The sequence below is a fragment of the Ictidomys tridecemlineatus genome, chromosome X (genome assembly GCF_052094955.1).
Source record: "Ictidomys tridecemlineatus isolate mIctTri1 chromosome X, mIctTri1.hap1, whole genome shotgun sequence".
Taxonomy (NCBI): Eukaryota; Metazoa; Chordata; class Mammalia; order Rodentia; family Sciuridae; genus Ictidomys; species Ictidomys tridecemlineatus.
In genome coordinates this window covers 6,494,358-6,508,280 of record NC_135493.1, presented here as the reverse complement: position 1 = coordinate 6,508,280, position 13,923 = coordinate 6,494,358, and the positions used below count along the sequence as shown (strand labels likewise).

Here is a 13,923-nt window from a genome sequence, read left to right as displayed (position 1 = left end):
TCTGCGTTACTTTGGGAGAAAAAAAAAAAGTGAACCAAATCAAAGCCCCGTCTAATCGTTGCCTGGCCCCAGGATGCAGTTGATCTCCATGGGAGGCCCTTTCCCATGGCCCCTTTGGAGCTCTACACAAATCGGCGCTCTGGCCCTCCCCAGTAGAGGGAGGCTAGGCCGCGCGACATGTCACCACCCTTCGCGCCTTCCCGCCCTCCACCGAGGCCGCGCACGTCCAACCCGCGCGCCCTACGCCGGACCCGGTCCCAGCTGGTTCCCAGCAACGCGCACGCGCGCCCTCCCCAGCCCGTGAGGAAGAAGAGGGCGGGGCCGAGGGGGCCGAACCCACGGGGGGAGGGGCGGCATAAATCACGTGACGCGGTTTCACTGTTTACACGAGGAGCGGGCCGAGCGTTCGGCCTCAGTCAGGCGCTCGTCTCCGTTTCGGTTTCACTTCCGGTGAAGGGCCGCCTTAGAGCGGGCGGCGAGCCGACGGCGAGCGCGGGCGGCGGCGGTGACGGCGGCGCCGCTGCCGGGGGGCGTGCGGCAGCGCGGCGGCGGCGGCGGCGGCGGCGGCGGCGGCTGGGCCTTAAGCGCCCGCTGCCCACCTCTCGGGGGCGGGCTCCCGGCGCGAACAAGGCTGAAGAGAAGATGGAGGAGCTGGTGGTGGAGGTGCGGGGCTCCAATGGCGCTTTCTACAAGGTACTTGGCTCCAGGGCAGGCCCCATCTTCGTCCTGCCTTCCCTCCCTTTTCTTCTCGGTGTCTCCAGGAAGGCAGGCCTGGGGCCCTCTTTCGGAGCGCTGCTCCCGGTGTCCAGGGCGCGCTCGGCGGGATGTTGTTTGCGAGGGAAGGACTAGACTTAGGGCCTGTAGGAAGCCCCTGGAGCTCCGCTCGGTCTCCAATTAGAGGCCCTGGAGCCTACCGGGATGAGAAAGAAGCAAGGAGAAGAGGGAGCCCTTCTGAGGCCAAGCCCCGCCAGGGAAAGAAATGGGCGAGGGCCGGCGGCAGGTACAAACGAGATCCCGGCGGGAAGGGCCAGAATGGGTTCTAAGTGACAGGAAACGCTTATTCCTTCTTTCCCAAATGTACTCTGTCGGTGGTATCCGGGCCTGACGTGTGGGTAGTTGTGGAGGAGCTGGGGGCGCTCCATCGGGGCTGTCTCCTGCCTCGCCAAGAGGGTTTCAGGTCTCCTTTGGATCCAGTGTTCTGGCCCAGCATTGGGACTTGGGAGAGCGCCCCTGTTCTGGAAGAGGGGTGTGGAGAAACAGTAGTAAGAAGCAGTAGTCAGCACCATATCACAATGGCAACTGTTTTTTGGGTGGCCTGTTTTTGTGAATTTCGGAGAAAATTTTAGACCTAAAAGTTTCAGGAAGACCTTAAGATATCTGAGCGATGCATTAAAGAAGTTGGCCATCGGGAATATTCCTGGACCCCCTCCCTTTCTATAAATAGGGATAAATTCAGGAATCCAGATGCTTCAGCGCCTAAAAACATTAGCAACTTTGCTACTTAAAAGAATTCTTTGTATTTAAATCCTCAAAGACCTGAATATATGCCACGAAACTTCAGGAAATTAACTAGGAGTGCATAACTACTAGGGAATTTTACTAGGGGATGTTTGGAAATTTTTTTTGTTCTTAAGAACTTGACTTTTATTCTCTTTGATTCTGTAGAGTTGCGGTGGCCTGTATTAGTTGTGGTTTTAAATGGGCATTTGTAAGTTTACTGCATTTTTTTAGTTCATTGAATATCAGCTAATATCTTTAATTTTTAAATATTTGGATGTGGCCATAGTGCGTGCATTTGTACCTTCTTCCTGTAGATCTAGTAATCTATAAATTCTCATCTCCTCTTGAATGTAACTTCTGTAAGTAATATCCAACCTTACTACACTTTGTTGGCAATAGAAGATGCACGTGGAAGGAATCATGAAAAATAGCTATTTCTATTGTGAAACACAATTTACAAACGTATAGAAAAATGTTTCCAGTAGAGCATGTTTGGCTATAGGACAATATGTGACTTCAGTATGTATTTTGTGCTTGTCAATTTTATGCGGACGTTGGAGAAAAATATATTTCATGAAAAAGTATGCAAACAGTTCCATACTTTCAGCAAAAAGGTAAGACCTTCTCGAAAAAAATAAAATAAAATAAAAGGAAAAAAAAAACCCTCCACATTTATGCCCTTAAACTTACCAATACAGAATTGTTTCATTTGACTCTGCAGTCAAAATTTTCATTTCAATTTACTAGAGTAACTTTGTGTAGAACCATTTGGGTCCTAGATTGGTAGTTTTGGTCACTAGAGATTTGGCATTAACTATAATTTATGAGCAGGGACTAAAAGTTAAGCGGTATTCTAATCTATGATAGTTTAGATGCCAAAGTAGAGTACTAAAAGGTGAAGCTGGTTTGCCTTAGAAGACAAGTAACACACCTTACTGGCTGTGGTGATTTTGCTTGCAAAGTGATTGACTTGGAAATATAAGAAATATCCTCTCTTTTTGCTTTTTATCTCCCACATTCTTAAAGCAAGTTACTTAATTTGAAGGTGGATGAAAAAGAATGGTTCACCTTTGATTCCATGACAGAAAATTTAATTCTCGAACAAATGTATGTAGAAAAAGTGCTGTTGTGTTTTATTTAATTAAGGTTGATTTTTAAGATAACCCCAAAGATCTGTATTGATGGAAGAATATTTTCTATAATGAAAAAGTTTTAAATAGTCATCTGACTTAGAAAATTGATGTAGATTGAGTTGCCTTTCTGGTGATGTGGACGGGAAAGATGGGAAGTAAAGAACAATTTTTAAAAATGAACTACTATTGAGAAATATTACAATTATGGAGTAAAATGGGAACTTTGTTCAACAAATTGATAGAATAGCCTTCAAAAACTAAATAAGTCAAACAGCTTCATAATAAATGAATTCAGACTTTGACAAAAGACAAAAGTACCATATTCCAAAGTAGAGTGCTGTCTCTCCTGAGCACATTGTTGAAGTTTGCAGTATAAACTAGATAAAATAAATGCTAGGAATGATTTCTTTCTGAAAAACTGGCTAAAGCTCAAAATTCAGAATTAACAAAAATCAAGAAGCCTAGACCCTAAGATTGACACAGCTTTGTTCACTTTTCATTTTTGCCTTTGGTATTTATTATGAAAAATTTAAAAGTTAGACTTAGTAACAACCAGCGTGACTACTTTAATGCTTACATATTTCTTTTAACTTAGAAAGTGTTGGTCACAAGTACTACTTATAGAGCCCTGTGGGTATTTTATTTAAGATATGAAGAAACATTGCCTTGTACCTCATAAAATCTTTACAAAGGATTTCCTAATCGAATAATAATGTTAAAATACAGTCTTTATTCTAGGGCCATCTGCTCCAAATATGGTTTTCTTTGAATTAAGAGTTTTGATGTGTTCAGAGTGAATCCATTTTAGATGTAGGATGCATGTCATTCCAGTATGAAGGCACTGCATGTATACTTAAGAAATATTTCTAGGTTTTATGCATTAGTATGAAAATTACTAAAGATGGATAAATTGAAAGTATAGTGGCTAGTATCTATTCATTAAAGTAATATGGTGTCATTATGCTAATTTGTAATTGTAATTACAGATTGTACTTTAATATATCTAAATTTTTAAGTTTGGTATCTAAAGACATACTTTTAATTTCCTGAGAATTATTACTATATCTAGCAACTAAGAAATATAAAATGTACAGTCAAGAGGAAATGTTTAAAGACATTGGTGGCCTTACATGTTTTAGCTACATTGACTGCTATAAATCAGTTTTATTACAAATGAACTTGCATAAAGTTTATAAATTTATACACTTCCATAAAATGCAGATAAATGTGCATTCATGTTTTCTCTGAGTTCTTCCCAGCTGACTTTGCATACATGTGTAATTCTGCACTTTGAGGAAGTGTATTATTAAGTCAAACACATTTTATCCTTAAAAATCCACATACTCTTTTTAGTGTTTGTATTCATGGATTCATCATCTTTCCCCCTTTGAATGACATGCTTTCCAATTTCATACTCTTAATAACCTCAAAATTATTAATTAAATGCAAAATTCCATGGTCTAGGACTTGAAGTTCTCATTCCTGCCCAACATGGGAATCTGTTTCCTGAGATGATTAGCATCATAATTATGATAATAGGTAACAGGTGCTGAGTGTTTGCAAAGCACCAGACACTGTACTAGGTGCTTTACCTCTTTCCATTTATTAATTCCTTCCCCAGAATCATGAGATATACTGTTGGTCTCACTTTTTATATAATGGTGTATATAGAAGTTAGATAAGTAATTTACTAATAAGTGTCAGAGTTCTTCAAGCTCAGACCTGGGATTTGAAATTGGTCATTTGACTTCTTGAAGAAATTTAGCTTAAAGAAATTAATTGGATTTGATATCCTGCCCAGTTTTCAATTTCATTGTAATTTTTGTATTTGTTACTGTAACAGTACCTTAGCATCCTATAACTACAATTGTATGGTTATGTTGCCATTTTCTACTGTGATACAAGATATTAGAAAATATTCCATTAATATATCAGCTCTCTTTATTAACTCTTGCATATTTACATATTATACTGTAATTCTTCATTTGAATGCCTATTAAGGAAAGATAAAGTTAGAATTCTTTGGCCCTGCCAGGACATTTGCTTTTGTTACTTACACTGGGAGCTCATAAAACTGAAGTACACAAAAATTAAAACACAGGGAAAATTACTAATTCATTTAATACTGTTTTATCTATATCTGTGTTATCTTTTGATCAGGACAGATAAGAAAGAATCATTTTTCTCAGAATTATGGGAATTGCCCATATGAAGTCTAATATTCTGGGTATGTGCTATGGTTGGAAGGAATGTTGATGAGGATTATTGTATTTTTCCCTTTCTGTTAAGTTTCTTTACATTGTTACTGCCCATATACAAAGGGATACAAAGTGACAACTCACTTTATATTTGAAGCCTTGGGTTGGAGTCTTATTTTGTCCCATTTCGTGTGTTCCTATCGTCTCCAATTCTAGGAGGAATATTTTACAATCTTTTTCTCTAAAAACAATTTTTTAAGACTGCATGTAGAAACCTACTGATATGTAGTACTTATGTTTAGTGGTGGGATTTACCTGGAAACTTCTCTATACATTAATCTTTCTTGTGACCAGTGACTCCTATTTGTAAGATAGTTTACCAAGTTAAGGGGTATGAGGTATAATAGGAGAACAAAGAGTTTACCCAAATACAGATGGGTTTTCTCACACTCATTCTTCAGTCCCAGTAATGTAATGTTTGAGTTGGATAGCTCTAATCATTACGCACTTTTATAAGTATGGTTTTGTGATTACCTCTTTGGCTCAGTTGTCAGTAAATCAGGGATCCCAGGATCAGTGATTTAAATTTTCTACTTATTCCTCTGGTCAAAAACCTGTATCAGTTTTTAAATGTATTTTATCACCTTTTTCAAATCCCAAAGATTTTCATTAACTTTTTTTCCTCCAAAATCTAAATATAAACTTTTAGTGTTCAGTGTCTTTGTGGAAATATCCCTTTCCTTTTCTATCCAAATTTTAAAATCCTTCTTTTTCAGACTTACTTACTTTCCCATATCACCAATCATGGTTTATGCTATGATTGAGTGACTAAGTCATATCTTCTAAGGAAAACTGTTGAGTGACTGTGACATCTGTGGTCATAGACCACAGTCTTTGGTCATAGACAGGGGCTCCTGGTTTTGCAGCCCCATTAAAGCCTTTTTAAAAATGTGTACTTTTGTTGAAAGGTTACTTTTGCAAATCCAGAACATTTATGGTTCTGCATCTTTGATGAAATATGCCTCTCTTCCTGTTATCATTTATTGTCACCTATGTGTATGATGTTATTACTCATAACAACTTTAGGCTGGTCCAGTTCTTAACTTGCAAATGAGGAATCTGCTCATTATTGGAGATCACTTATTGGAGATTACCACAGCTATAATGTGGTAGAGCTAATATTTTGAACCTAGGTTAGATTCAGAGCTAATATTTTGAACCTAGGTTAACTGTGTTCAATAACCCCAGTTACAACCCTAGCTTTCATACAATATAGTCAAACTCCCTTTGTGCTTTCATTTAATACTGTTTTATCTATATCTGTGTTATCTTTTGATCAGGACAAATAAGAAAGAATCATATTTTTCTCATAAAATCTGCCACATTTTGGAAGCCTCACAGCAATCTCCCTTAGCTTGTCTTCTCTACAGACTTTGCCTGATAGGTAGTGACCACAGCAAAATGTAGTTTTCAAGTTGGTAGGTGGGATGATAGTACTCTGGAGGCAGCTAGAGAACAAGACTATGAGTGTGGATGCTGGAGCAGGTATGAGAGGGCAGGGACAAAAGGAGAGTTGTTGGAGAAAGTATGAGGAAATGTAGAAAGATATGGAACTCTTGGAGTGATGCTTTAGTGAAACATTTTACACTCACAGGATATACTTGTCCTTGGTGTGTGTGTGTGTGTGTGCAAGCACACACACACAGGCTAGAGACTACTGATCAGTTTCTTTTATTCTGCTTATTAAAGCAGCAACCAGAAGGTATTATATGCCTTCTGTATTCATTTAATATGCAAACATTGACTAGAAATGACTGATTTTGAAACAATCATGCAAATATCTATATACAGATAAGCCTCATTAACTCAAAGGCAGCAGGCCTGTTGGCTGTGATGATTACTCAAACCATTTCTGACACTTTACATCCGGAATTGCATTCAGAGTCTATGAAAGCTTTTTTTCTTTCTTTCTTTTTTTTTTTAATAGTCAATACTTGCGATCTTCCTCCTTTGAGGGAATATTTGATTTTAGGAAATAGGCAGTGTGGTGAATAAGTATGATTAAACTGGTCAATAAATTTTAGGCAAATAAGGAAAAATAAGCAAAGAGCAATGTACTAATAAATCTAAATCTGACTAAAGGACTTCTTTGATGGGTCTGAAAAATCAACAGCATTAAATGTTTTAAGTCATTGCTATCCACTATAGCACCCATTGAGCCTTATGTTGCTGTTGAGCACTTGAAATGTGGCAAGAGTGAATTGGAGAATGATTTAAATTTTAATTAATTTTAATGTAAATAACATAACCTGTAACTATAATGATAACACAGATTTAGACAAGGACAGCAGTACTTGGAAGTCACTTGACTTACTGAGAATAGTGCTTCACCCAGCTATAACAAGGTTCTGTTTTCTGACAACAGGATTTACCATTTTTAGCATATAATTTACAGTAAAGAACAAATGTTAATCACGGCCAGAACATGCAAACATTATAGAACTTTAGACAAGGATGGAGACAGAAGCAGTGGCCCTTTGTAGGAAATAAGGGGTCACTCATCTAACAGGAATCTTAACTTTATTTATTTTATTGGTGCTTGAGACTGAACCCAGGACTCTTTACCATTGAGCTACATCCCCAGACCTTTTCATTTTATTTTGAGACAAGGGCTTTCTAAGTTTACAAGGCTGGCCTTGAACTCATGATCCTCCTGCCTCTTCCTTCTGAGAAGCTGGGATTATAAGCATGTGCCATGATGCCCAGCTGAGTCTTAACTTTAATCAGTGGTCTAACACCATCTTCCAAATGTAGATTGTTAATTTGGTGTTAGCTGTCATGTAAAGACAAGGGAGAAATGGGGGCTGGAGGATCTTCCCCTTTCTCCATAATTTTTATAACTTACTTTATAAAATGTTAGAGCCTGAGTGACCAACTCCTGTATCTCTAACTCAGTATCGAGCCACGTTGTTGCTGAAGTAATAGGCAAACAACCTTTTAGAGCACTGGGTCATGTTCCATTATGAAAAATCTGGTGTATTCCAAAATATCATGCCCATAGTTTTCAAAATAGATAATGTTGGTAATTTAATTATAGTTGAGGAAAAATAAGCAAGATCAGCCAGGCTCAGTGCTGCATGCCTGTAATCCCAGAGGCCCAGAAGGCTGACACAGGAGAATCTTGAGTTCAAAGCCAGCCTTGGCAACTTAGTGAGCCCTAAACAACTCAGGGAGACCCTGTTTCTAAATAAAATATTTTTAAAAAGATGTGACTCTGTAGTTAAGTGTCCCTGGGTTCAATCCCTGGTACCAGAAGAAAAAAAAAAGGCAAGATCAGAATGATGGCAAGAAAATGTGGGTTTCTTCCCCTTTAAACCAGTAACTAAAAGGATATATACCACACCTAACCTAAAAATAATTTAATAATTTACCCACCTTAGGTATTGTAGAACACAGAGATACCATGATAGTCCACCCTTATCTTTCTTACAAGGAAACTTTCTTTTAAACATAACTTTATTTTTATTCATCTTGTAATTATTGCCAAAGTTTAGTGTCTCTGTTTATAAATTGCTTCCATATCAGTATTTTCCATGGTCTCGACTCAGCTTCCATAGTTTTTTCTTAGTAACTGTTAGTTAATGTTTGATTCACATGCTTTAATTTGATATTAAGGGGAGTTTCATATTTTAAAGAATCCTTTTGCATCAGACTTTTGAAGACATGTTTGTTTATCAAGACATTTATAAGATGCCCACTATATGCTAGAAATTGTGCCAGTTACTGAGAGTACAGACATTGAAGAATGGTCTTAATCCAAACTAATCTTCTTTCGAATAACCAATATGGATATCTAATATCTCAAATCACAAGGATTTACTGTTTTTCCCTAAGAATTTCATAGCATTAGCCCTTACATTTAGGTATCTGATGTATTTTAGTTGATTTTTCTATGTGGTGTGAGGTAAAGTTCAAAGTTTATTGTTTTGCATGGATATCCAATTTTTCAACACCACTTATTGAAAACACTTATTCTTTCCCCATTGAGTTTTCTTGACTTCCTTGTTGATAAAGAATTTATTTCTGTCACACTTAAAGCTGTTTCTCATAGTCTGAGCTTTTGTTCTTTCTGCCTCTTTGACTTGGTAGAATGCTTCTGCATCCTACATTCTCTTGGTTAGCTAATTCTTCCCTTATTCTTTGAGGTTTAGTAGAAACCTGACCTCTTTCAATAAGTTTCCCTTATCAATCTACCACCACCAACACCACACACAATTTTCCCAGGGCTGGCAGAGCAACTTCTTAGGCAGTTATCTGCCTAGTACCTAGTAAGTAATCATTAAGTTAATACTAGGCACTCTGGAAAATAACTAAATAAAATAAGACCTGGTGGCATGGTGGCATATGCCTGCAATCCCAGCAACTCTGTGAGGCTGAGGCAGGAGGATAGTAAGTTGGAGGCCAGCCTCAGCAACTTAGCAAGACCTTGTCCAAAAAAAAAAAAAAAACGGAAGAAGAAGAAAGGGGGTGTATTCATTGGTAAAGCACCCCTAGGTTCAATCCATAGTGTAAGTAAATAAGACCCCAAAACACCCAATATTACTGTTAGTGAGAAAATGAACAATAATATACTGGAGTAAGCTTATAGTAGGGATAAGCACAGAATGCTGAGAAAGCAGAGGATAGGGATTTAACCTAGTCTTCTAGGTTTTCATAGAAAGGGGCATCTGTATTGAAACCTGAAAAATCAATAGAAGATAACTAGGTGAAAAGAGGCGAAGGTCAATAGGAAGGAAATAGCATTTGTTCATAGACTGCAACACATCTATGCTGGCTGACATATGGCTCTGAAACAAGTTTCTTTTTAAAAAATATTTATTTTTTAGTTGTAGTTGGACTCAATATCTTTATTTCACTTATTTATTTTTATATGATGCTGAGGATCGAACCCAGGGTCTCACATGTGCGGGGCGAGCACTCTACTGCTGAGCCACAACCCCAGCCCCTGGAACAAGTTTCTTAATTTTGAATAATACTATTCCAAAGTGTACTTCCAACTTTATACTCACCACCACATTGTAATTTTCATTGTACTTAACTCTTATGAGATTCTGACCTCTGTGGAGCAATTTTTCTTGTTTAGTGTTTGAACTGTTTCTACTCCTAGAGTACACCATATAGTAGGTGGCCATATAGACGTGATAAATGGATGAATAAACCTCAAAAACAAACTTGTTCCTCAATGCTCCGTTTTATTCTTCAGCATAGAATGTTTGGTATCTCTAAAATTTAACTAAAAATGGTCTTGAGTTAATTGTGTTTTTTTTACAGGCATTTGTAAAGGATGTTCATGAGGATTCAATAACAGTTTCATTTGAAAACAAGTAAGTGTCTTAATATATAATTTTAATGTTCAGATCATGTAATATTTTATGATGATTTCTCTGTTTGCTTTTTATCTTTAAAATTCAAGTCTAGTCTGAATGTTTTTCATATTACTGACCAAGAAGTTCCTGAAAACAGTCAGTGGAATGACTGTTCTTGTTAATGACTTAGGAGCTCCCTATCATATAATCTTGATGCTTGATTTAGTCCCTTTGACTGTGAAAAAGAAACCAGAATCTTCTGTATTAGTAAATAGGAATATTTGTAATTTTTGTAAAAGATGAAAATGAAGGGATTTATGGATATTGGCCACAAAATCATCTGGATTTTGTAACATTAAATCTAAAACTAATGTTTTTAGTTGTCTAGTATATTTTATCAGAAACAGTCATATTTACCATTACCTTCATATATTTATAATCAATAATAAGAAGATCTTTTCTGCATTCTTTAGTTAGATCAGAAAATAAAGATATTTATCTGGAAATATTAGTTGTACTAAAGTACAGATGTTAACATTTTATTGGGGAAGACAAGTCTTTTGACACATTTTTGAATACTAACAAAGGCTATTTTCATAGTAATTGTTCAATATACTAAAGTACCTATAAACTAAAGTGTAAGTGGGGTCACAATTTTGGGATTTTGCTGAATACTGATAAATGACCAACAGTTAGTAGTTTGGGTTTTTATGTACTAAGAGAAGTAATAGTATATCAAAAGCAGGCTACAAATATGTAGAGACAGAAAATTGATTAGTGCCTGCTTAGTACTTGTCTGAGATGATGAAAATGTTCTAAAATTACTAGTATTGATTGTGCATATGTGTGAACATACTGTAAGCCACTAAATTGTACACTGAAATTGGTGGATTATATGGTTTATGACTCTTTTCTCAATAAATCAGCTAAAAATTAAGTGCAAGTCTGCATTTAATGTCTAGCAACTCTTGTAATTAGATTGTAAGTTGGTTCTTTAGCTAGCAGCAGGACAAAGTAGTAGGATCCTTAGATGCCTGAGACACGTTTAGAGAGATGGAGGTAAAAGGGTTGAGAATATCCAAACCTGTTCCCTGGTAATCTCGGTCCACAATACAAGTTTGAATAGAATGTCTTTCTTTGCATACCTAAACCCCAAAGTTTCAGCATTTGCCACTTTTCTTTTTTGAGTATCTGGTTGTATAGTAGGCAACAATATTATCATACCTCTAATGGAGGAATGTTTGATAACTTGGAGAGTAATTTTTCTTGCAGTTATACTCTTATCCCTTTACTAGGTTAACACTGTTTGCCATAATAGGAGAGTTAGTTTCTCTGTAATTTACAATATTAAGCAAATACTTATTACCTCCATTTATGTCAAAAATGTGTCTAGTTTATACATTAATTTATCAGATCAGTTCTCTTTGATTTTTCAACCAGATTTCTACTGTAAATATAAAATTATTCTGTTCCCCTCCTAATTATTTATCTCCTGTATCACATCTGCATAAAAGTATCTCTTCAAGCTGTGTCTGTAGTCCTGAGAATTTGAAGTAGAGCATCAGTTTTTCCTTGTCTTCTTGGAGAATGTTTGAACAGTGTTTCAAAGAACTTTAGTTGAGATTTATTCTTCCTTTCCTGTCAGTCATAAAGAAACACTGCTTTTCTATTATTCCAGATTGTTTTAGGTGCTTTGTTTTTACCTTCCATATTTCACTTTTTTAAATAACGAATTTGAATTTTTATCTCTATACACTTAAGAATTTAAATAATTTTCCTTCATTGGAATCAAGAAAATTATATTTTGCATTATTACATGCATTACAAATTTACTAATGGTTTTGTAACATGTTAAAGCCTCTAATTTTCAGTTAGTATAAAAAGGCTTTTCTCAAGTAAAGACTGTTTAAAAAGTTTCTATAGTTTTCAAGTGTGTGTAATAAGTCAGGGGGAGGGTTCTGCTAATTTCAGTGCTATTCAGATGTCTACAAATTCTGACTTAATCACTTGCCCTCTTATATCCTTTTAAAAAAAATCAGCACTTTCCTCAATAGGATTTTACTAAGAAAGCCCCTTAACATAACGTAGACTTTAGACATAGAACAAATTGTAATATTTGCTGATAAGACACCCCAGAAAGAACCCAGAAGTGACTGCTCCAGAAGTTGAATCCTCCAGTGTTTTACAAATTTTCTTTTAATAATTTATAATCTTTTTGGGTATGAAAGAATAAGTTGGTATCTTTCAAAGTTTTCCTTATCATTTTAAATTACAAAAAAATAGACAACTTAATTGAACTCCTATAGGCTATCTCCATCGGGTTTCTGTGGTTTAGGAGACCCCCACCAACCCAGTGCATGCTGATACGTCATTCTGATCAGCAGCCAGCTACCCATGGAATTGACCGCCTCGTGGGATCTAAAATTTAAAGGGGGAAAAGTGAGTTGTGAATTGCTAATGTGCTGACTGCCCCATTTTGCTTGGGAATTAGAGGGCAGTTTCTTTGATTATTGGAATGTGGTTAAAATTCCTTTGCAAGTACAAGTATGTTGATGATATTACTAACAGTTATTGATACTAACATTTAATTTAAGCATCAAAGGAAATTTCTGTCCTTAATATTTAAAACTAGTAGAAGTTGAAATTATTGAAGAAAGACTTTTTTTGAAAATAAAAATTGTTGATCTATTGTGTTTAGAGAAATATTCCAAGTGGAAGTACAAGGTTGCTATGCTGCATGCAGACTTTGTTGAAATGTGTCTTTATTGCCATTATACTCAGCAAAAACTGGCCATTTTAAAAGCATTTGCTTCTTTAAACTAGAAATCGAGGGTTACACTTAATCAAAAATTATGTTGATTAAGTTAAATAATTACATGTTTGTTTATTTTCAGCTGGCAGCCAGAGAGACAGATTCCATTCCATGATGTGAGATTCCCACCACCTGTAGGTTATAATAAAGATATAAATGAAAGTGATGAAGTTGAGGTGAGTTCCCCCTGCCATAACATTAAGTATGGAAGGAGTTGTGTATTTAATTTGCCTTTGCTTTTTATATATCTATCTCTGCCTTGCTTTATGCACTATTTAAGCTGCCTTGAGTTTCATAACTGAGGTGGATATGTGCTTTTGACTGGCCCTTCTTAATAATGATTTGAAATAATATAAAATTATACAATGCTTAAGGTTGTCTATTTCAGTAGAACTCAGGGAATGTCTTTTTTTTTTTTTTTTAAGTACTGGGGATTGAACTCAAGGCTTCACACATGCTAGGTCAGTGCTCTAGCACTGAGCCAACATCTCTAGCCCCTCTCAGGGAATATCTTTAAAAGTCATTGCCCCAAGTTCTTTTGCCCATTAGTACTTTTCCCTTTCCTTCCATATGTGAATTTTTATTTAAATAATGTTTATTTATAACTGTATCCCTGTTTTAAGCAAAACGTATTAGGAAAATTTATTTTACAAACAAAACAAATCATTCTGTTTAATAGAGCGGTGACCTGAAATTTATTTCTGTAGCAGTGAATTTTCCTGATGTATTTTTTAAAACCTACAGCTCTCAGTTGATACATATGGATAAAATCTTTTTCATAGAATATACTGTGAACAACCTGGTCATCTGCCATTGAGCTGTTTGACTAAACGTTGCTATGGAGATTTAGCACATGATCAGAATCATTGTGTTTATGATTCTCTGTTCATTAGAAATTGGTTTTGTATTTAAGG

The 13,923-nt window shown here is 36.5% G+C and overlaps 1 protein-coding gene across 10 annotated transcripts in view; it reads left to right on the top strand.

Moving 5' to 3' along the window:
- The first annotated feature begins 368 nt into the window (after positions 1-368).
- Positions 369-13,923, top strand: part of Fmr1 (fragile X messenger ribonucleoprotein 1) — a 37,017-nt gene continuing 23,462 nt past the window's right edge. For 5 of the 10 annotated variants that reach the window (XM_013358551.4, XM_005325140.4, XM_013358550.4 and 2 more), the window contains exons 1-3: positions 372-693; positions 10,163-10,215; positions 13,092-13,185. In XM_013358551.4, coding sequence (XP_013214005.1) covers positions 643-693; positions 10,163-10,215; positions 13,092-13,185 — 198 coding nt within the window. In that variant the 5' untranslated portion in view covers positions 372-642. Of the gene's footprint in view, positions 694-10,162; positions 10,216-13,091; positions 13,186-13,923 lie in introns of those variants that run through there. The other 5 variants (XM_078034173.1, XM_078034172.1, XM_040286531.2 and 2 more) reach the window with 5 other exon arrangements.